This window comes from Perna viridis, chromosome 11 (genome assembly GCF_037379345.1).
Source record: "Perna viridis isolate PV_CMFRI_1.1 ecotype Kerala chromosome 11, ASM3737934v1, whole genome shotgun sequence".
NCBI lineage: Eukaryota > Metazoa > Mollusca > Bivalvia > Mytilida > Mytilidae > Perna > Perna viridis.
In genome coordinates this window covers 38515178-38539881 of record NC_142455.1, presented here as the reverse complement: position 1 = coordinate 38539881, position 24704 = coordinate 38515178, and the positions used below count along the sequence as shown (strand labels likewise).

Here is a 24704-nt window from a genome sequence, read left to right as displayed (position 1 = left end):
TGCAAGAGAGGCCAAAAAAAAAGTCAAGAAAATTATTCATCAAACTAAACACCAAATTGAAGAATCAATGCAAGAAAATGACAATGACTTAGACCATCTTTTGGGAAGTGGGCAATCCTTTGCCCAATATGAAAGGGACAGAATTAATTCTTGCTTTATAGGTAGGGAACAAGCTGAAAAAGCAAACAAAAATAGAAACAGGTAAAAAAAACCAAAAGATCATATTGGGAGAATTGAAAATTATACGTTTAACAGAAATGAGTTTTTAGAGTATGTAAAAACAACTGCATCAAAACAGATCAACTGGTCCCAATTAGCCAAACAATACCAGGTATCATGTAATGGAAAAGCTGTAAATAATGGAGGTCAGGTCTTAAAAAAAATATGCATATGATCAAGGAATTGACATCTCCAAGTTTAACCAACACCTACGAGTAAGTGGCAGAGAGTATAAGCAAAGAATTAGAAAATCAAAAAAAAAAAAAAGAATAATGCATAAACTACCTGTCCCATCAAGAAGACCAATCAAAGTTTTAAAAGAAAATCTAAAAAAGAAAATCCAAGACAACACCTATGATATTGGAGTGAAAATTGCACCAAAAGCTGTACAGCAAAACAAAATTGGGCCAGATGGCAACACTATAACAACAACTGTTCAAGTACCAGCCAGAAACATTTCACTCAGAAAAATATTTACAAGAGAAATCAGGAGATTAAAAAAAAATAGGTGTTGTACGACAAAAAAACCGATCACACATTATTCTTTAAACTATGGCATGATCACTCTGCAATATTAAATCACTCATATGTTAGTTTCATGGTAAGCTTATTATATGAAACCAGCACTTTTTTAACAAATGAGGAGTATAAAACAAGTTATCCACAACGACAACCAGTTGATGTCCAAACAGCAGTCGAGCGACCTAACCTATACATTTTTGGCCAGTCAGGTAAGCATATAAATATACAATGAAAATAAAAAAAAATTACCACTGATAAGATGACCAAGTATTCAAACAAAGTAATCTCCATGTACAATCATACCAACCCATATAAAAGAACAGCGTTCCAATGTCCCTCATAAGTAAAAAAAGTGTAGAAAACTTTAAATTCACTGAGACTTTCTAATTCGAAGGGTCATAACTTCCGTTAAATCAATCAACTGTAACCAAAGTCAAACTTAATCTGTAACTTCTCATAGTAAGACTACATACAAAAGGTAAAAGCATTACAAAAAAAAGTGTGGAAACTGTAAATTCACTGAAATTTTCTAAGTCCAAGAGCCATAACTTCCGTAAAAATCATTCAACAGTAACCAAAGTTGAACTTAATCTGAAATGCTTTATAATGGGGCCAAATACTAAAAACAAACTCGTTTGATAAAAGCATTACAAAAAGGTGTGGACAACGCAGACGGACGGACGGACGGATGGATGGACAGACGGGCGGGTCACAAGTAATACAATGAGAAATGACTATATATGGTACACTCCTCGAGACATTTACGTTTCCACTATAAATGCTCACCAAAATCAATGCTTCTATCGTGCGTTTAAACAAACGCTCCTATCAAATGACGAAAAATAATAATATTGACATATGATGTGACAGAAAAAAATTAAAAATTGAATTAATGAAATTATATAAATTAATAATACCAAAAAATATAAAAAAAATAACAGTTAAATCAAGGAAATAATCAAAAGACAAACATAAACAAATGTTTCTATCTTGCCTTTTAAACGTATGCTCCCAGCATGCATTTGAACGAATGCTTCTATCGTGTGTTTAAACGAATGCAAAACTGTGTGTAAACCCACGATAAATGATGCACGAACGCTAAAATGGGAAACGTGAACATCTCAAGGAGTGTATATCAAAACACAATGTGCTAGTAAGTAAGTATACAATCATTAAACAAGTACATCCAAATATATTGTACAAGTTAAAGTAAGCCAAGTACAAGTATATCTAACTACAATGCGCTAGCGCTAGTGAGTGAGTAAAGTATATATTACTATAATGTACTAGTAAGTAAGTCGAGTATATCTTAACTACAATGTGCTAGTAAGCAAGTCAAGTATAAAGTCATTAAATGCCAGCTAGTAAGATAAAAATGTACATCCAATTATAAGTAAAATGTGCAAATAAGTAAGCTAAACACATCAAACTAATGTATAAAAGTAGTAAGCTAAGTATACAATGAACAAAAAAAGAACACATATCTACAATGTGCTAGAAAGTAAGCTATTTTTACAGTCATTAACTAGATTATATAACCTAGTTTTTCCACCTTACACTCAGTTTGATAAGTGAACCCTTAAGTAGCATTAAGAAATTTTCTGCCTGAACATCAAAATTATGACAAAGTAAATACCTCACATTCCAAGGGTCCCTCCCCCTTTGTTTAGAAAGAGATTTACAATAAATTTGCAAAACCTGTCCCCAACATTTGTATAAATTTCTTAATTGGACCCACTTTTAAAAATTTCTAGATCTTCCCTCTGGCAAATAGAATATTATTGTCCCAGCTATTGACAACTCTTATTTTGCAAGAAACTACATAATTCCCCATGTACTGAAATACCTTTCAGGCTGAACTTGTCAATAACTGACAGTCATAAGAATAGAAAATTTCAAACGAAAAATAAAGTATTTTAAGTTGTGTACATGTCTAAAGGATATAATAAGTAATATCAAGTAACAATCTCACCTTATTTTTTTATTGGCCAATAAAAAAAAAACTAGGTTATAATCAAAGCCGGTTAGAGTACATTAAGTTAATTCTTAATGAATAAAGGGGGGAGGCAGCCACTGCCCACTCTTCATTCATTAAAAAGTTGCTTAATACACTCTAACCTTCACATACATGTAATAGATATACTAGTACTTAAGCTAAGTATATAAAAAATCAAGTAAGAGCAGGTGAAAGGACCTATGCCACACACAGTTATTTTAACAACAACATTTAAATATGTTATACCAACTTTAAATTATACTACATGTATGTGTCACATACATGTATCTGGACCATTTGATTTTGAAACAAAAAAGAACACTATATCTATTTCAGACCTGGCAAAATCATTTTCGATCTGTCCGACATTTGAACAAAATCCATCCAGCCGTTTTCAAGTATTTTAGTCCACTATATTTTCCTATAGGGTAGTATGTACAAATTCAACATACAATGTACATGTAGTAATTAGTCCCATAACTTTTAAATTAATCGAATCAACTAGAAATGGTGATGAAAAATCCTACAAAATTTGAACAAAATCTGTCACTTTTTTATTAGAGTACAGAAAATTTTAAAAAATAAGGAACTATGTAGCGAGTCCTTGGAAAATAATAAGTAATATTTCATCATGAAACTTTTAAACTTTTAAAGCATCAAAGGATGTTGAGCAGGCCTTGTATACCACACCAAGATGTGAGGACATTTCTGATTTGCTGAATGGCATCAACATTGATGGGACACAAAATGATTTTAAACTTCGCTTGTTTAGTGGTGATGGTCCTGCCAGACAATTTGAAGCTGGCCAAAAAAGAGGTGGTCACTATAGTTGTCTATGTGGGGTAAACTCAAATCAGCACATGGACTTGATCCGTTGCTTCGATATCAGTTACATGACTTTAGAAGAAAGGAGGGAGCATGTAGTCAAAGGGGTACTGTGGGAAAAATCGTATCCAACAACTGTATAAATCCTTTTAACAACTTAAAAAAAGATGAGATCGAGTGCGAGTTGGACAAGAGGGGCATTGATATATACAACCTAAAGAGTAAGCAAGACCTTCAAACTAAACTTGATGAAGTTCTGCATGGCATTTGTCGTCCACCTGCCTTACCTTTAAAACAACCACAAAAACAACTGAAGAGCACAATATAAACTATTATGAAGTTATGAGTTGTGAGCCATTGCATGACTTAACAAATGTCATCCAAAACCTGATTGTTGAGTTGCCTAATCACGTTACTGACAAATCGACAAAAACAGAACTTGAAAGATTCCACACCACTACTATAGTCGACAAAACACAAGTCAAAGGGTCAGATGCCAGAATTTATCTGGTACGTTTGGCAAAAAAAGTTGATGACCTCCATGTTGATAGCAAAATATCAGAGGACATAACAAACATGATCAACTCTCTCGTAGAAATTCAAAACATTGCTTATAGTCCAGCAGACAAAAGGTCACCAAGGACAGTTCTAAGGATTTACAACCTTATCTTTTCTTTTGGAATGTTGGCAAAAACTGTTATAGGCATACCAGAGAAACTCACTGAGAGGAAATTTTACGGCAGCCATTTCCATAGTCTTGTAGTGCACCTTCCAGAAATATTTCGTATAATAAGCTTAAGATCCATCCTCGCAGAACAAGAAGAAAGATCCTTCGGCTCACTTAGGAAAATCGCTCTTGGTACAACAAAAAGAAAACCAGGTTTTGTTGTTGATAATACTGTCCTCCGATTTAACAAACAACAAAATTCTGACAACTTTAAAAATCATTTCAGGACTCAGCCATAAGTCAAGAAGCACAGCTTCTTTCCAAGAAACCAAACACTTCATTCCCCAAAACCCTTGTTGCCAGCAGAGGATTTCTGTTCCAGTCTCATTTTCGAAGAATGTCAGATTTCCTCCTTCCAGGACAAAATGTGTGGTGGCATTACAATGGAAAGGACATCATTTTCCATGACTGTACTGAGGAACTGTCTTCGAGGCCAGAAGGTCCTCCTCTGGCAAATTTTGTTCAAACATCTGTTCCAAAAGAACAAAAATTAATGGAATTTGTATGGCAAACATGTCTTAGAAAGGTGAAAGATGACAAAAGTTTCTCTCTACCTTTACATCAAATCAAAACAAAAGAGCATGGAAAAATAACTTATCTACAAACTAATTTGAAGCCAGGTAAGAAAATGGCTTAATGAATATCACAGAATGCCAAGTACTTGCATATACCCGGTATGCAATAATATCTAAAAATCTTTAATTACTAGTGTTCTAGAATTTCACTCTACATCACAAAAAATGTATTGATGATGTTCCGATTTCCTGTTGCAAGTAGAAAATTTAATTTCTTATCAGACTATTTTAAAACCAAAAAGTAGACGTTAACTGTCGGAAACCTACAATTCTTTTTTATTACTTTGTCCATCTGATCATCTTATTTAACAAAGAAGTATAGTGTCTTTTGTTTTAGAGAAATGTGAAGTTTACTATCTTGTAAAATTTTTTACAAAATTTACCTTTTACTTTAGGCGAAAGAACTCACAACATGATCTTTAGTAATGACAACCTAGTACTAGTATCAAACAAGGAGGACTCATTTATCTCAGTAGCAGGTATGCATTACTACAAAATAAAACAAATTCCAAGTTAAATGGTCATAATTAAATTTTTTAAATTATAAACATCATATCTCTTGCAAAGTATAACATAATATGTTCTGTCTAGGAAGACAGTTAATAAGAGGCTCCAAGGAGCCTGAATTGCTTACCCTGTTAAATTTTGTCTTTCAAGGGCAATAAATTTAACAAGGTTTTGTCCAAATATTTTGATATGCCAATGATGCTCATTTGTTTACATCATGGCTTTGTCTCAAACTTAACTTTAATGGACATGCATATGCAAACATTTTCTGAGGGTATCTTTTAATACCACACCACTACGTTTGGCAGGGTATAAAAATGTCAATGTAACTTTCAGGAGCACAATGCACTGATTGCAAGGAGGAGGAAATGGAACATGCAACATTTAGTACTGGAAAACCAGAAGGTAGTATTGAGGCTAGAAATGTTAGTTCAACCTGTACGGACTTTGAACCGATCCATGAAACGATTTAACGGATCGATGACTGTTGACCAATCTGATCACAGTTTTATTATTAAATGACGTAAGATCTGTTTTCAATAAAAGAAATGAAAAATAAATGTATCAATTGATGTTTAAATCTATTACAGTATATAAATATGCGTAAAATTGCGAAAGAAAACAACAAAAACTTTAAAAATACATTGACCGCTCTATGGTCAAGTGATGCGATCACCAGTTGAGTGGATCGGTTTGATGGATAGATGACTGACCGGAAACTGATCAGTGCATTAAGACCTAAAATTGTATAAGCATACAGGTATTAAAAATACAACACCATGCCTCAAATGCATGTACATGATGTACTTAAAACAAGCACAATGAACTGAGATATGTAACATTTAGAAAAAAATTAATATACTATGCTGCAATTAGGGCTTGCACAATTTTTATTTCACCAGTATACACTGAACTAAATACCTTATAAACATTCTTTGCATGACAGGATGTTTACCCTCTAAACCATTGATCAATTGTGTAATTAACACAGCTGGAACAGGATCTAAAATAGACAGTATTGAAGAAGCAAAAGGTACAGTTACCTTTTTAGAAGACTACTACATATACATGCTTTCATAATATAACTTGTACCTTGCCATATATAGACCATAAGATTAAAATTTTGTTAAGGTTCAAACATGGTGTGCAGGACAATTTGAGTACTTTTTTTTATTTTAAGTAGTAGTCTTTACAAAGAGCAGAGAGGACATGATTCATGCATGTCAAAAACCCAGTAAACTCAGATTTATGTCTTGTTCAGAAACCATCATTAATAACATAATCAGGCTTTGTTTTTCATTTGGGTGTTGCACTTTTCAGATAAAATTTATATAGATTTTACATACAATTAGCACGTTGCAAGAGTTATTGTCCTTGATACGGTTAATTTCAGGTTGAAGTTACAGTGTAGTTTTCTCAAAAGTACAAATCTGGATACAAAAAGGACTGTTGTCACATGAAATACATGTAATAGCATACATGTATTCAGAAAAAAAATGTCATCTAATCCTTGGATTTTTTTACACCATGAATCACCTTATCAAAGGCAGTGTCTGATCTTCATATGGACTAGTACTTAATAATATAGGAAAACAGTTTCAACGAAAACAGTGGCTTTATGAGCCTGAATTATATGGATTTTTCAAAACGTGGTCATAATGATCACTCTCATTGCATAATCTTCACTTTTCACATACCAAAAGTACTAAACAAAAAATTACAATATTAATCAACAATCATGCTACAGATGTGATTCAACTTATACCTACACTTCAAATGTGCTAATTCTTTATGTAATTGTATGGCAGGACCAACTAATATTCCCAGTAGTAGTCATGATGTTCAATCCAATCTACAAAAGACAAGAAACAGAAGTACTCTCTTGAAAAACAGGTAATTTCTTGACTGAAATATAAATCAAATATTGACTTGTTTACAGTCATGAGATAAATACATGATTTTATAACTATTTATATTATTATCATGGGCATGCATTGCAACAGAAATTAATTGTAATTAAGAATGAATACTCAAATACACTAACTACATTATAAACAAGCTTACCCCGGACTTGACTATTTATGAGCAACTCAGCGGGTGTTTCTAGAAAAGCAGAGGATGCTTACCCTACCGGTGCCCCTGGTCCATGCTCCCAGTTTTTAGTGGAGTCCAAGTTGCTCATTTACTTTTGTTACTTTGTATGTATGATTTTAGTTACTTTATGTTCTTTGTTGTGTGTGCCTGTTTTCCATGTCTTGTCTTTGTCCCTCGATTTCATTCTTTTGATTACCACTATAACCTTGGTTCCCTTGATTACTCTTACAATTTATTTTTATTTTATTTCATTAGAAAAAAGCAGACCAGGTGTAAAAAGAAAATTATTCTGTACAGAATCTACAAGTACATGTAAGTATTACATAGTCATTCAAGAATATATATATATGATTTGAAAATAAGAAAGTCCTACGAACCCAAATTGACCTACATTTGAAGATATACATTTTTTGTGTGGCATAGTAAATAACAAACCTCTCCAGAGCAGAATCAAATGGACAGCAATTGTTACCCTTTTACTGCAGCCGACTATTGGCTGTTGCCCCTGGAGACTTTTCCCAAAATGTTGAAAAATATTATTCCCAAAGGGGGTAAAGTTTGCATTTGTCAGGCATAATTTTCAAAAACCAGGTAAGGAAGCCAGTGAAATGTTCCTCAAGATGTTATTTCTCAGTCTCGGTACCTTAGGGAATATTTTTTTGGCAAGTTGCAACTTAATGAGTTATTGTCAATACAGTATCGGTTTTCAGTTCCGAATCAGCATATGATGCATTTCTGTCCCCTGTATCATACATCCCAATACAACAAATATTTCCACAAAATAAAGGGTTGGGGCTGCTTTTAAAACAAGGAACAAAATCACTGATTGACGGTGAATAATACATATAGACCCTTTAAATGAAACTCTTAACGCAAGACATTTTTAACTGCTCATGTGTATATATTTTTAATTAATGTGTCAATAGTAAACAGGAATTAAAACAACATTACCATTGGCTTGCAAATATTATTTTCTTTTTCAAAGTTCTGCCAAAAATATCACGAAAAGAAAGCAAAGAATGTAGAGTTAAAGCATTAGGTATGTAAATGAATAGAAAATCCCTTCTACCACAATACTTAGGCCAACACATAAAAGAAATATTGTAATGATCCAAGTAGTATGTGAAGAATACTAATAACTGCCGAAATACTTCATCTGTGACAAGAAATTTGTTTTTTTCATTATTGACTGATCGACTGTGTCTTAATATTATATGGCAGACATTTCAAGAATTTCAGAATGAAAACTATTCATCCAATGAACACACCCTTCTTAGTACAAGTCGAACACACCAAGTTAAGACTGTAATACTGCTAGCTCACCGAAGCACTAGGGCACATACATATGAATCAAAGCCAGCAAGCATTCATTTAATATCCTTAAATACCACACGACTGGTGGAGTAGTAGTGCTTACCAATTTTGAAATATTTGGTGCGACACTGCTAGGAGTTGAACAAAGCAACCTACTGAACTGAGGCGAAAATATTTTAAATCATGATTAGGAATCTTATATCTGAAACCTGGCAGAATGTTTATTTTTAAATTTTCTTTCAAAATGGGTATTCTGACCTTATTATTAACTAACTACCCAAAATTCGTTAAAATATGTCAAAAACTGACCAATTGATATGAATTCAAATCGGACATCTATACAGGGCCAATATGGTATCATAACTTCTATTTTAAGTTAGAAATTGGATTTAATGAACTTTGATCACAAGGACTAAGAGCTGCAGAAACAGAACAAAATCTTCCATTTCATACAAAAAAGATATTAAATACTGATTAATGCAAATAAACCTACATGTTCTTTGTAAAATAGGAAAACAACTGTTCTACAAATCATCTTGTCAAGTTGTTAAATAATATTGTTAATAAATATGTAATTTCATATTGGCCCTATTGTAGAATTCGGTCAATCATTCTGGCCTCGACAGCCGTATTGTCGGTGATGCCTCTGGACCAATACGACTGACCTCAAACCTATAACAGGGCCAATATGAAATTTAATATGTATTAACAAATAATATTAATTGGGCTCAGATTAATATTAATCACTTTGAAAATGTAATATAAAATTCTTGATAATTTACTTTTGAAACCTTGCAGCGGAAGATTTAGAGTGTACATGTATCAACCCATTTGACCTGACAGATGATGAAGCTGATCAAGCATGTTTTGACAATTCACACCAAGCAGGTACACATTTTTAATGTACTTTTCTATCAAACAAAAAATACTGATATGTAAATGCTCAAATTCAATATGCCAAGTAAAATGCATTGCAGAGCACAGCTTGATACAACAGCAAGGGTCAAATTCTGATGAGTTGGGGCAAATAAGGACACTCTATTCAAGTTGATACAGATCTGAATTTTGAAAAGAAACAAACTGAACAACTACTTAACCCCTTTCAATAATAATTAAATTAACCATATAAGCATGTTCTGTCAGGACTACATTCAATCCTTGTCCTTTATTCCAGAATATATATCCGCATCAGAGCTTGTGAAAACTATATTTGGGAATACAGATGATGTGGTTTAGTTCATCAAATATAGGCGACTGGCACGAGAAAATCCTTCGAACTCATCATTTTCACAACAGTATGAACGAGCCATGGCAGTAGTTGGATTTCTTATTCTTGGAGGGCTAAGAAAAATGTCAACAGAAATGCTTCAAAAACAAACAAAAGCTCAATTAGAAAAATGGGGTATAACAACGAGATGAAAGAAATATTGTATATGCATATAAAAATTGACTTAACTACACCATAGAAATGTTTGTGTATGAATTTATGAATGTCTAGATTTTGTACATGTTGTTTTCTATATTTATATTTAAAGAAATAGAAAAAAAAGAAAAAAAGAAAAAAAAATAAAATAAAGAGAAAAGAAAAGGGGAAAAAAAATAAAAAAAATAAAAAAGATAAAAAAAAAGGGTTGGGTGGGTAATGCAGCCAAGTTGGTTTCGATCACAACTTGCCAGTCACAAGCCTGGAATAAAAGCCACAATTCTTTAGCACAACATGATTTAGTTAACTGTTACATATTATTTGATGTACACACAGTGCTTATGTCAACTTTTAGTAACCTTGTACAGGTAAAATTTTGAAAAAAAAAAAAAAGAAACTTCATTCTCTGGGCAGGAATTAAAAAATATTATATAATATGTTATCATACATATATTTTTTGTATTATCAAACCAATAATTCAGGTAAAATAACTTAAAAAATTTAAGCACTTTGTTTAATTAGGGAACTTTCTCTCAAAGGGGCAAAACTTAGTTCGGCATTAATTATACATGTACATATGTACATGTAATACAGTATTATACTATTACACTGTATACTACTATTAACTGAATTGGGGCTTTTAAATGCAGAGTGACCACTCTTAATAAGTCACGCTCCTTGGCAATATTCAGGCAGATACATGTATTAAGAAAAAAATCAAATGCATTATTTCAACAGCACACCAAGACCTCAATATTGATTTTAAATAGGTAAAAATAGATTATTAATTTATAATAACATTGTCATTGAAGTTTGGCAATTTTTTTGCTATTTAGTATTATGAACCATCCGGAAAGTTGAAAATTATAAACTAACATTTGGACATTTACTGCCTGCCTGACCAAAACATTTAGCTACACATATATTTTTATAAGCATTAAGTTCCATCAACCATTAAATAAAACCATGCTACATGGAGAATAGGAAAATGTGTGAACTTTCAAATGTAATGGTATTAATGCTGACAATCAAAAGTCTTTCCCCTTTTGCAAGCATCGACATTTAAATGTCATTGTCTTAAAAAAAAAAGGAAAGAAATTAGGAAAAATAAAAAGGTTTGCATAACCACTGATCATACACATAGGTTTTAGAGCATGTTCACTAGTAGAAAAAATGAAACATTGTTCTTTACATTATTTCAAATAAGTCTCTGAGGACAGTTAAACAAATTATACTTTAATTTGAAATCCTATTGATTATACATGTACATGTAGACTTACAGCAATAGAATATACTACTGAGTAGTGTTCCCAGTTAGCCTACAATAGGAACACCATAAAGACCTTCACATCAAAAAGATAGTATCATACAAAATGTAGTATCATTTATGCAATCCATAACTTTCCTAAAACTGTGTGGGAAACCATCGCTCGACAGCTTTCCAAATACAAGTAGATGTGTAATTTGGCGAGTTCCAAGTTAAGTTAACCAGCCAACGGCTTATTTAGTTAAACATTCCTTAATATTATAATTAAATATATGTTCCATACATATTAAGAAGTTAAGCTTGAATATGTTAAGTAAATTTTGCACTATTTTATTGACTTGTAAAGCATTGTTACGATATGCAATTTTAATCTCCAGTAAACAGGATGTGCCAAAACCTACACAACGGTCCTGATCTCGTTTTAGTAGTCAAACGAAATTATCTTGGTAATTTATGAAATGTTAATTTGCAAATTAGTTGTTTATTGTCAAAATAAAATTGAACAAGCAAATGATAAATATTTTCTTGTTTCATAATGATAAATCTGTTGAAATATAATTTTATTTCTAAAATATGAGTTCAGAAATGGAGTACTTTAAGTACTTGAAAAACTTCAACGGGAGGGAATATTCGAAAATGGAAAAGATTTTGATAAATTTAGAAATAAATGAAAAGATAGTTGAAGAAAGAAAAAGAAAGGCAGAAAATTGTCAAATAAAAGAGAAAATAGATGATATTAAAGACAAAAAACCAAAAAGAATTTGGCTAGTTGAATTTCTATTAAAGATCAATATTCCACTAGCCAGTATGGCAAGTTGTGAAAAAAATGGTAACCCAAACTGCAAAAGATCACCAGGTGTTCTATGGTAGTTATGTAGGAAATATTGGTATAATGTGGGGCAGATTTTCCCTCAAGAGCTATTTTAATTTCTCATTAACATATCTAAATTTGTACTGAAATCAGAACTGGTCAATTTTAACTAGTGTTTAAGGTGTTACAACATTCCCATACTCTGAAAAACAGCAAAACAGAGGTCCTATTCCACGCCCCATTATTCAGACTATTTTGCCTGCTTTGAACACTATTTTTTTTCAAAGAAAGCGTTCCAGCCACCCGTGACACTTAGTTTGGTAAACAGGAAATAATTATTGAAATAATGAAGCCGAGTTCATTGAGTTTTTTTAAGGGACACTGTTCATTCAGAATCAGATAACAGTTCATTGATTTGTCAAGGGTTCTGACCAAATTCAAACATCATTTTATCAAGTCAGTGCACTGTTGTTGTCTTGAAAATAGAACCAATAGAAGAAATATGCAGTGGTCAGTAAGAGAATGTCTTGAGTTGAAGACATGACACTTAAAAAAATCAAGTTACTAGGATTAAAATACACGTATTATAATAATCACTACATTCTGAAGTACAGATAATCATGACATTCATCAAGGCATTTGTTGAGACATTTTCCAAGAATTTATTGTGAAGATGTTGGTAATGTTGTCATAATTGATGCTACTACTGATGTTGCCAGCATTATATACATTTCAAAAAACTTTTGATTTAATTTTAGACAGTACAATCTGTAACTGGATCGAGAACATTATTTGACTCACAAAACTGAGGATCAAACCCTAAACTGCTCAGCGGCAACCCAATTTGGCAGAATTAATCCTTTATTTAGGTCAATTAACTTATTATTTTAATCTAACTACCTTCTACAACAAAGGTACATGTAGGCGGTCCTGCAACACAATCTAAACAACCAGAACTAATAGAGCATTAGTATAGAACACGTTCTAAACAGGTACAGTGCCAGATTCATAATGGAGATCTTTATTAAAAGACATATTGCAGGAAAAATCATTAGCTTACGACCAAAAATAGGGCGAAGTTGTTTAGGTTAACTTCCATCAAATCCAATTTGTGTAAAGGGGAGAGGAGGGCGTTACAGACCAGTACAGTTGATCAAATATTTCATACCAGTCAATTGCTAGCCTTTCATCAGTTTTAGAAGAATCAAATTATGTGTGTGGACGACCGTATCTACTCAATGAAAGACATAATTTATGTCGAATAATCACCATGTGCTATAATACTTACGATGCGGTGACACCTAGGAAAATGCAGAATAGTCGTTGAATTTGACGAAGTACGCTCAATGTCCTAGATGCAGTTGATTCAAATAAAAATCTGGCAATAAATCGCGACATTTCAATATCAAACAGTCTCTCAATAAATCAAAATTTCACGCAGACTTCAGAGCAATTCATAGGCAGGTGCTCTCCGAAACATGGCCGCTTCAAAGCTTCGCGGTTGGGCGGAGTTATGTTAGCAGACGAATTATTCTAAATCATGCATAAACATCACACTTTAGTCATGTTTTTTCAAAGAGAATAAATTTCAGCGCTCAATTTTTACAATATAGGCTAATTTTTATTAATTTTCCTTCAACGGTAAAATTGTGTTACTATTTTATACTGTTCCCGCCGTTCAATGTATCGACGCCATATTGTGAATACTAATGAGTTGAGGGGGAAGACAATGTCATAATTGTCATATTTCATACTGTAGGCAGAAAATGACTTAACTATCCTGCGTCTGTTTCAAAGATTTTTTAGCTATTTTTCATAAACAATGTCTGAGTTGGTTATGGCTGGGTAATTTTTTTTTTTTTTTTTTTTTTTTTTTTTGCTTTTCTTGATTATCCACAATTCCTAATCCTGTTTTCAATACAGCATGTCCTTGCAAATCAATACTTGAGAAGGGGTTGTCAATCTTTGTCCTTGATCTCTGATCCAGCAACTCTGCTGCATTTTGAGGCAAGACGTGGTCCTCTAAGGGCGTAATTGCAGTTTTTTAGGGTTTCTTTTTTACACAACTCCCATATGTGTTGTAAACATGGTATGTCCCATGTCTTGAGATACCAAGGAAAGGCTGATTTTTCTGGGATATGGATGGGTTACCCTGTTTTGAAGGGGCTTCGGAAGACTTCATATACATAGCCTTCTTGTATATTTCATTTACCACTTTTTGCCATGGTTGTTGATTATCATTTCGCAAGTCTCGGAAGGACTCATCATAATAATGGAAAGCGTCGTTTAAGCGTGACGCAACTATTTTCCAAATGATACTCGAATTAATTTGAGGCTTCCATTGGAATTTTTTTTAAATATATTGCCATAAAAATAAAAAAAAATGTAAAAGGCCTCAGTCCAATCCAAGAAGGACAGTGATTCTTTTGACTTAAATTAATTCAAACGATTTTGTACAGAAAATTGACCTAGTGTCACTGTTACTGCCCAAGAGTTATTCTCAAGTGAAGATAAATAATTAAAATCACCACACCACATTATATAGATCTGGGTTCTCGGTAAAAATGATAGCTTGAAGGCAAATGTTCGTTTACAGGCGCGGATCAAAGGACTGGCAAGTCGGGCGAACGCCCCCTAAATTTGTAGAAAAGTTTCACCCTTTAATATTGTTTGTCTTGCTTTGCACGGCGTTTGATTCAATTAACGCCTCCATCCCCCCTCCTCCCACCCCCGCCCCAAACTTGAACCCTGGATCCGATCCTGGCTTATATTACACTCTGGTTATAATAAACTACAACACGAGGTCCATCAACTCGGGAGAAAATTTCACCAATAATTATTATGTTAAACCCAATCATAAGTATGAATAGTTAGAAAAAGCAAAAGCAATGAAACTGTTGACCACCTCATTTACTGGATTAAACGAGAGATCGTTGTCACCAACTTGAATGAACAGGATGTATGGTGGAGATGAATAATTGTAGAGACCTGGTCGCTTGTGAATTAACAAGTAAGGCCTCTTTGGCAACCAAAGTGAATATCGAATGCAGTATGATAAAGTCTTAAATTAGAATGATAAGTGGAATAACGACCAAAATTTCCCAATCTACGTATGTTGTTACGTCCTATAATTGCAACTTGATAAACCAAGTTCCTAATGCATATTTCCGGAAGAGATATATTTCGCACACATGCAGTCTAAATATAACTTCTTCACATGAAACGGCAGCAACTATTAGATAACAGGCATAACGTATTTCTCGTGCTACAACATCACTAATTCAAATAAAATCATGAAAAAAGTGCACTGTATACCGAACCCATGCATCTATCGTCAAATTTCACAACATAGTACATATAATTTGACATATGTTTACAAACAGCGTCATCCAAAGACAATTAAAGTTTGAAGAATCCGGCACAAAAATGAAGCCACACGTACGCTCAAATATGTTCCTTGAGTCACATTGTCAGATACAATGTTAAAAATTCACCTGTAATTAAATCAGACTTCCACTTGATGGAGATAAATTGTAACTTTTCTTGTTGGTCAAACAAAAAAAATGACCAAATATCTCAGTCATGGGGTCACCATAGGGGAAACATTGGCCATATAAATCATTTAATTTTCAACTGTAAACTGTATCATACTGAACAAACTCTATTTTGTCTACTTAACACACGTAATTGCCAATCACTGATAATTACTTTACAGCTACTGAACGCACTGTATTGACTTTCAAGTGGAAAACTGAACATACTAAACGCTTTACTGATAACAATGAACAAGATTTGAATAAAACGCACTGAATTTGCACTGAATCACTAGATAACACGGAACATATTTTTGTTCATAAAATTAGTATATATTCAGAGCATTTTTGCCGTTTCTGTTAAATGTTGGCTTATGCAGAGTTGTTGCAAGTCATGCCCATTACAGGCAAAAGACGAAAGGAAAACAATGACAAGATGAACAAATCAGTTTGCATGGTGCTTATGGATACACCGTAACGCCCCTGGAGTTCACGATGACAACCATAAATTTTCTATAGTGATTATTCAATCTTGTAAAAACATATCCCTCTTACAGAGCCCTAAATGTAAGAAGCCTCCTCAAACCATGCCAATCACTTAAGGTCGGAATATACATAATTCTTGAACATTTGTTTGCCTGATAACAAAAATGTAACTGTATGCTAGAGTGATTGCAAATTATCCAGAAGTTTATTCGAAAAGTTCGTATGAAAAGTTCGACAGAATGATACATAAACTCGTGATATCACAATACATTTATGTCAAACGTTTCAACGATTCCCTGTATTTTGAAAACAAAAATCAATATCAAAATATAAATAAACGGACAATAGCACACGATCATACTGCATTTGAATAGGAAAACAAACAAGTAATAGAAAATAATTTAGGCAGTAACTAAGGCTTATTCGAAAAGGATAAAACTATGACCGTTTTCCTTTCCTCTTTTGCCTACCCCGGATTTGACTTTTTATGAGCAAATCGGCGGTTATTCCAAGGAAAGCAGAGGACGCTTACCCTACCGGTGCACCTGGTCCATGCTCTCAGTTTTTAGTTGAGTCCGATTTGCTCATTTGCTTTTGTACTTTGTGTTTGATTTTAGTTACTTTATGTTCTTTATTGTGTATTTCTATTTTCCATGTCTGATCTTTATCCCTGGATTACATTATTTTGATTATCGCTATGGCCTTGGTTTTCTTGATTACTCTTAAAGAAAACATATGTTTGTATTAACTTTGGATCGCTCGTAGAAGTCTTACATAGAAACAAGTACACAGTTTATCTGTCCTTCTGGTATGATTTATGATATACCTTGTTTTCAACCCGCATGGGAAAAATTTGGATTTATATTTTATACGATGAAGACATAACTTTTTTAGGATTAACCTGGTCGAGAACTCCTATGTCAGTTAACTGCTAGTAGTCCTTTGTTTGTAAATTTGTGAAACGTATAATAAGTTTCTTCTATTTCTGTTTTAACAAAGTACTCAGACATTTTTAACTTTTTTAAACTGTATTTGTTTTGTGTTAAGTATTGTATTTTTTTTCCATAGTAGCCAGATTTAAATTGGAAAAGATTGTGGTTACTTTATATTTCTTTAAAGCTGTCGCATTTATTGCGCCTGTCACAAGTCAGGAATTTCAGGCATCTGTATAATTGTCTGTTTTCACTTTCAATTTACTTAAATGTTGCTGGAGTATATAAGGGCGGCTATTTCGTTATACCTGCGTATAATATATGTTTTGGGGACCAGGTTGTAGCCTGCCCTATGATATGAGGGTTTTTCGGCGTTCATTGAAGAACCAAAGGGGCCCTGAGCTGACATTTTTCATACAGGTGGTGTTGTTTCTTTGACATGTTCATCATTTTCATTCTTGTGATATAAACCGGTTGTTTGTTATCAAACGTTATTGGAATAATATCCCTTTAAATATCATCAGCTTCTCAACTATTTCGCACTAGTTTAGCTCATGGACGATGAAAAGTCTGTAGCTTCTATCACAACGTATTCTTGTTTATTGTTTATACATTCAAAATGTTAGATAATATTGATGAGAAAATCGCCCAATATTTCGACATTTGTTATATAATGGGTTGGTTCAACATGTAATGCAATTACGAATAATTCTGTATATTCCAACATTAAGAACGCCACTGCAAATTCAAAATTTGATGCTTCTGTTAGTAAGTGATTTGAATCTGGGTAGCCCATTTAATTTGATTCTCCAATCCAATTCGATAATCGTATGAACCATGGTTTCATGAAAGAGTAAACAAGGGCATCAAAATTCTAGCGGAAATCAAGAGAATGTTATTCAGGGAATGAGACCAGGAAGGGAAAACCCACACACACACACAAAAGAAAATGAATAAACCAAAATAATGCATACGAAGGAACAAAAGTATATGAGCAACTCCACATAAAAAATGGAAGCATGTGACCCAGGTACACCGGTAAGCGTCCTCTGCATTCTTGAAAAATCTCCATTTATTTTGCTCCATTATTACAGAATGTAATCAGAATACCATCGGATGAGAGCGCAAAAATTACACAGAGACACCTTTCATTTTTGGCATGTTTTTATTTATTACCATGACCAAATTCATGCGTTTTCATATATATCGCTTATTATACTCTTCGTTTTATTGTGTATGATTTATTATCTAAATCTAATACTTTCCTTTCATGAGCGTTTATGGTTGTATTATCAACTTGGTTTTGTATACTTATGGCAAGACAAAGTATCAATATTCGGTTTGTGCCTTCCTTTTCAGCAGCTGAAAAACAGCATAATGGCAGCTTCATTTGCGAATACTTATATATGTGCGATTGAGAGCCAAACAAGTCTCGGGAAATATTCCTAAGTTGCGATAATTAAACACAAATTGAATCATAGCTTTTCAAAGATAGTGTTGGTCATAATAGTCTGCAAAATGGCGCCCAGATATTTACGAAAATAAAGTGATCAATATTACCTATAATTCTGCAGTCATAAAAATTGCAAAACGAAAACGAAACAAAACGAATCGGAAATGACTGATAAAAGAAAGAATTAAATCAAAACAAGTCGATAAAATAAATCAAATCGTGATAAAAACATTATAAAAACGGTACCAACCGAAACAGAATGAAGCAAAATTAAATTGGATAAACGAAATATTTTCAGACGTTTTGCTAATTATAAGAACCATAATGTGTACCACTGCCAGATAATTCGAACCAAAGACATTTCAGACCATGACAACCAATTTAATTAATTAAGTTATTTTAATTAATATTTCATCGGGACGTTAAAAGGTTTCACCTTCATCGTATTATGTTAATTATGAATATCTCTCCATTCAGACATCATTTACTTTAAATCATGATGTTTTGTTAAATTGAATAATATCGCCCAAGTAAGTATTTGACTGCACCACTCTATAACTCATGTCGGGAGCTTCATTACTGTTGTAAGGTTATTTTCTAGATTATTCTCACTTGCAATATGACGGTTGCTACCGATGGAGTAGAACAAACTTATTTAAATTGCTCCAAATTGGACGCTTCTTTTTTTGCCTATATTTTTTTTAATCATAGACTATCTATGGCGCCAATTATAATTCATTAATGAATATATGGACTTGCTGTCGGATACTAGATAACACCTACTTTCAATATGAAAACATCCGCTGGTATGCTTACACTTTCGAAGCACTTGAGCCGACTCCCGATATTATTGCAGGAGTTCATTTGTTACCTCTTTATTTTGTGTAAGGCAGTACGGTTATACAGTAAGGTCAATCCTGAAGCTTTGGTCTCATTTTGTTGAAATAAAGCTGTTTGAAGCAGTCCTCATAGCAATTCAAAGTGTTTTATTATAAAAAAGCACATAGGTGAAACAATGGAAAAAACACCATTTTCGATTCATATTCTAACGTATTTTGTTCCAAAAGTTCGTGCGAAAAATGGATGTTATAGAAATAAGCAACCTGATGTTTCGGAGAGAATATAATACGACAGGGGACTGAAACCTTCTGGATACCATTTTTCTTCAATTTACACCGGTTTACAATACATCACCTAACAGATGAGGAACAGATGGCCTCAGGTAATACCGTACTGATTGACTACCAACACCAAATAGTCAAACAAAAATATATACAATACATCACCTAACAGATTAGGAACAACAGGCGTCAGATCAAACCAAACCATTTGAATACACACAACAAATACACACTATCATATATATATAACCTAGCTGGCCGAGTGGTCTAGGGAGCTGGGCTTTGTGCAGGCGGTGTTGCCATAGATGTCACAGCGGTACGAGTTCGAGTCCCGCGGAGGGAACGACCAAAAATTTGCATCGCAAATTTGACAGTTCTAACATCGTTGGGAATTTTTCAGACCTCTCTCTCTCTCTCTCTCTCTCTCTCTCTCTCTCTATATATATATATATATATATATATATATATATATCTGTAGATCTGAACACTGACACTTTGTGTTTTATCTGATATGTTCCACCCTATATTATTTGAAATATGATAGTTCTTTTTTGTTGTTGTCATCGTGTGTTTCTTTTATCCGTTTGTCCAAAGTCTGATTATATCATGTCCTTTTAAATATATTTTGGTCTTTTAAATATCTGGTTTAGAATTGTTGATTGAATCTGAAATATTTTTTATAAGTATTTAGGTGAATTGAAATGTATCCAATGCACTTAAGTACAACCCCGGTTGTCATGTCGGTGGCATATGTATAATAATATCATATGAAACACATGTAAAAGAACAAATTTACATCCAATTTTCTGTATACAATATATGTCACTAATGCATCCGTTGCTATTTTATTTCTGTATGGATGAATTTAAAACAAAAGCTTAATTGTTTGTATATCTCTTTAGAGTCAATGAAAATATCGATATAACCGCAAGTATATATTTCCTTGTTACCATAAAGCGGATCGTTTTCGATAGGTTATTAACTTGGCGCTTTTTAGCGGTCTGCTTAAACTTGCCATATATTTACTCTTAGCTTAAGCAGTTAGTGCACCACTTTGTATATGCCAAATTAAGAATCCGCAAAAATTGTGGCATCCTTTTTCGGTTTAATATCGTTGAAAGTTACACCACGCCAAAATATGGTATTTTTTTGCAGTAAGAACTTAGCCCCCCAAAAAAGAACAATTCAACTAGTAAATCAAACTTCCAAATTGTAATAGTCACTCACATAATCGTAAGTCATCATATGGTATTCGAAACGTTTGCCGAATGAGTCATGCACTGATATTAGCCTAGTGGTATGATTTTTAAGTCCAAAGTTATCATTTTAATTGTGTTATTCAAATTGTATTCACGTTTACCGTGTTCTATACCTTGTTATAAAGAGGTGATTAATTTGTATTTCAAAGTGCTTATATTTAAGAGAATGAGAGAAAAAAAAAACCTTTTAACCTTTTTCGGAGTGGATACAGGCCGTGAGGTCTTTAGTTTTGAAATATAGGTCAATGACTGTCAACGTTAGTTTTCATTGTGCCCGATGTAGACAAAAATACTTTGTCCACTAAACAGGACAAACATATTATAGTACCAGCTTACAAAGCCCAATACAACATTGTCGTTGTTTGCAAAACGTATTTCATCCAATGTTTATTATTAAATGTAGACGTGGGAATTTATAGCGGTTATAAGACATATACTGCTGCTACCACATTCTTTGTATTCCTTAACACCAAAGGAATCCACACAAACAACTCTACATGGCTGAATCTTCAAAAACATCTAACTTCTATATTCACATCTGTAAAAAAGTATACCTTCCTACCACGACACTAGTGGTATTGGAGGACGCTTACTCTACCGATGCACCTGGTCCATGCTACCAGTTTTTAGTGGAGTCTGAGTTGCTCATTTGCATTTGTTACTTCGTAGGTATGATTTTATTTACTTTATGTTCTTTGTTGTGTATGTCTGTTTTCCATGTCTGGTCTTTGTCCCTGGATTACATTCTTTTGATTACTGCTATAACCTTGGTTCCCGTGATTACTCTTAAAGAAAACCTATTTCGTCTTAACTTTGACTAGCTGTTAGGGTTTTTATAGAGAAACAAGTACACAATATCTGTGTCCTTCTGGTATGATTAATGATGTACGGTTTTTTCAACCCGCATGGGAAGAATTGGGATTTATATTTCATACGATGACAACATAACATTTTGTAGGTTTAACCAAACTGGTCTAGAACTGGTATGTCAGTTAACTGCTAGTAGTCCTTTGTTACTAAATGTACTAGATGTACGAAAAACACTTCTGTACATCTTTTTTACAACTGGCCTGATCAATATGAATGCATCACATCTGAAATGATGAACATTTTACATAATGGAGATAGCCGTGGGGCAATGGAAATAAAGGCAATTAAAGTAATTGGCTGGGGGAAAATCATGACATAGTTAACAGTGTTATTCAATAGATGGTTAATTTTGCGTGCCATAATGATTACTGACGTTTATGTGACCGACAATTGAAACTTGGAAGCTTAGCTTACTCCTTTCACTGTCCTTTCCCATTTTATTTCTGAAAAAAAACAATATTTGGGGGGTGTAATATTTAATGATATTAAGCCACAAAAAATGTAATATAAATTCGGCGGATACTTAATTTGGCGGATGCTTAGCGGTGCGAAAATGCTTCAGCTGAGAGACAGAACCACTAAAACACGCCAAAAATAAGACAAAGCGAAAAATATAGGCCATTATGTAACATCTGTTTTAAGGGAAGACATACTTGCTGTTAAATCATTATTTTCATTGACTCTACAGAGAACACCCACCGAGTTGCTACTAAAAAGTCAAATCCGGGGTAGACAAAATAGGAAAGGAAAACGGTCATAATTTTATCCTTTTCGAATAAGCCTTAGTTATATTGTCTAAATTATTTTCTATTCAAAAGAAGTATGATCGTGTGTTATTTTCCGTTTATTTATTTTATATATTTTGTTTTTTCAAAATACAGGGAATCGTTGAAACTTTTAACATAAATTTATTGTGAAATCACGAGTTGATGTATCATTCTGTCGAACTTTTCATAAGAACTTTTCGAATGAACTTGTGGATACTTTGGAATCATTCTAGCACACAATTACATTTTTGTTATCCGGCAAACAAATGTTCAAAAAACCGGTATATTCCGACCTTATGTGATTGTCAAATTTTTAGGAAGCTTCTTACATTACTTACGTTAATTAAATCAAATGCCGTGCAAAGCAAGACAAAAGTATTATGGGATGAAACTTTTGGCACCAGCATGGCTTTGGAAGGATTACAGTCATTTAGCATGGAATGGTGTACACTCACTTCAACCATCACGGGATGCTGAAATACTTCAGAAGTGTTAGAAGTGCCATTCTCCTTACATCTCTCTCGGTAATATCTATTTTGATATAACTTTTGTATCCTATTTTTATATATATTCGCATTTCACTTATTTTGATGTTTTTGTTTTTTTTTCTTGTGGCACATGATATTTCATATGTACATGGTACTTTATATCATATTTCACCGACATCTTGGTACATGGTACCTCTTTTTTATTGGTACATGGTGCCAATTGTGTAGTGCCTTTGTAAACATGTGTATATTCGATTTTTTTTTATCTTTCGGCTGCATCTAGTTTTTAGTGTCGTTTTTACAATTGTTTGTAGCAATTTGTTTATATGTCAAGAACAACATGTTTAGAAGAAAAAGTTCAAATATATTGGTACATATACATGTGTAGATTAAATTTTACCCTGATTTTCCAGGTACATTTTACATATATAATTTTTTTTTATCTTTATAGTTTAAGCAAGTTACTCATGATTATTGTAAGTTGGATATAATACAATTTGCATACATTAAATCTTTACGCAGTTTTTTATGAGTAACATGGGATTTTAGTTTACAGGTATTTATCATTGTTACAACATCTTGCATTTTAATGATAAACAGCTGTTTTCAATTACGGTTCATGTAATTGTATTAATGCCAAGGCTACATCAGTCTTCAAAGAACCCGATGTAGCAAAAACATTGTCTACTATACATGACAAATATGTTGTCGTACCAGCAGACAAAGCCCAAAACAACATTGTTTTTGTCTGCAAAACGTTTTATAACCAATGTTTATTATCAGATGTAGACGTAGAAAATAATAGCAGTGACAAGACCTATACTGCTACCACTCTCTCCAAAGAAGACATTGTAGAAAACCATACATCTGTGCTATCCTCTTTTGGTCTCTCTACTAAGGACGATGATTGCGATTTACCGTCTATGTACTGGATTTCTAAACTTCCCAAGAATCCATACAAACAACGTTTCAAAGCTGGATCTGCAAAATGTACCACCAAACCTCTTTCAAAACTTTTAACTTCTATACTCACAACTAACAAAGAGGGTCTACAGACCTACCTCAACACTTGTTACACCCGTAGTGGTATAAATCCTGAACAATTCAAAAGATCTTTTGGAGAAAATCAGTTCAAGACTATTATCTGCATATAATAGCATTCAAACCTATGATTTTTCAACAGCGTATACTCCTATTCCCCATTCTGAGTTAAAATCCCGACTTAAAAGCATTATACATCGTTGTTTTTTCCAAAAAAAGATGGTACACCTAGATACAAATACATAGTTCTTGGTAGAGATTCCTCATACTTTGTAAGAAATAATTCCAAATCATCTTCCAAATATACAGAGGAAGATGTTTACAAAATGCTGGAATTTTAAATTGACAACATATTTGTCCAGTGCGGTAAACGTGTTTTTCAACAAACGGTCGGCATTCCAATGGGAACAAAATGTGCTCCTTTACTTGCTGATCTATTCATTCACTCTTATGAGGCTGAATTTATAGCTGATC

At 33.2% G+C, this 24704-nt stretch overlaps 1 protein-coding gene and 1 long non-coding RNA gene across 3 annotated transcripts; both read left to right on the top strand.

Moving 5' to 3' along the window:
- The first annotated feature begins 4467 nt into the window (after positions 1-4467).
- LOC148603996 (uncharacterized) lies at positions 4468-7268 on the top strand. The gene is made up of 4 exons (XM_088551476.1): positions 4468-4909; positions 5260-5343; positions 5708-5776; positions 7180-7268. The coding sequence occupies exons 1-4, from the start codon at positions 4627-4629 to the stop codon at positions 7266-7268; spliced, it is 525 nt and encodes a 174-aa protein (XP_088407602.1). The 5' UTR covers positions 4468-4626.
- Positions 7269-7718: 450 nt separating this feature from the next.
- Positions 7719-10088, top strand: LOC148603995 (uncharacterized). 2 transcript variants are annotated; one of them, XR_015916548.1, is made up of 4 exons: positions 7719-7777; positions 8451-8504; positions 9578-9667; positions 9954-10088. It is a non-coding gene; the product is annotated as an uncharacterized LOC148603995 (long non-coding RNA). The 2 variants fall into 2 exon arrangements; XR_015916547.1 differs by lacking the exon at positions 7719-7777 and having other exon boundaries at positions 8353-8504.
- The last annotated feature ends 14616 nt before the right edge of the window (positions 10089-24704 follow it).

Excerpts from the sequence above, each read along its gene's own strand:
- LOC148603996 (XM_088551476.1), top strand. The coding sequence starts at position 4,627 with ATGTCAGATTTCCTCCTTCCAGGACAAAATGTGTGGTGGCATTACAAT. Across the intron at positions 4,910-5,259 it reads ACAAACTAATTTGAAGCCAG|GCGAAAGAACTCACAACATG; the intron begins GTAAGAAAATGG and ends CTTTTACTTTAG. Across the intron at positions 5,344-5,707 it reads CTCATTTATCTCAGTAGCAG|GAGCACAATGCACTGATTGC; the intron begins GTATGCATTACT and ends TGTAACTTTCAG.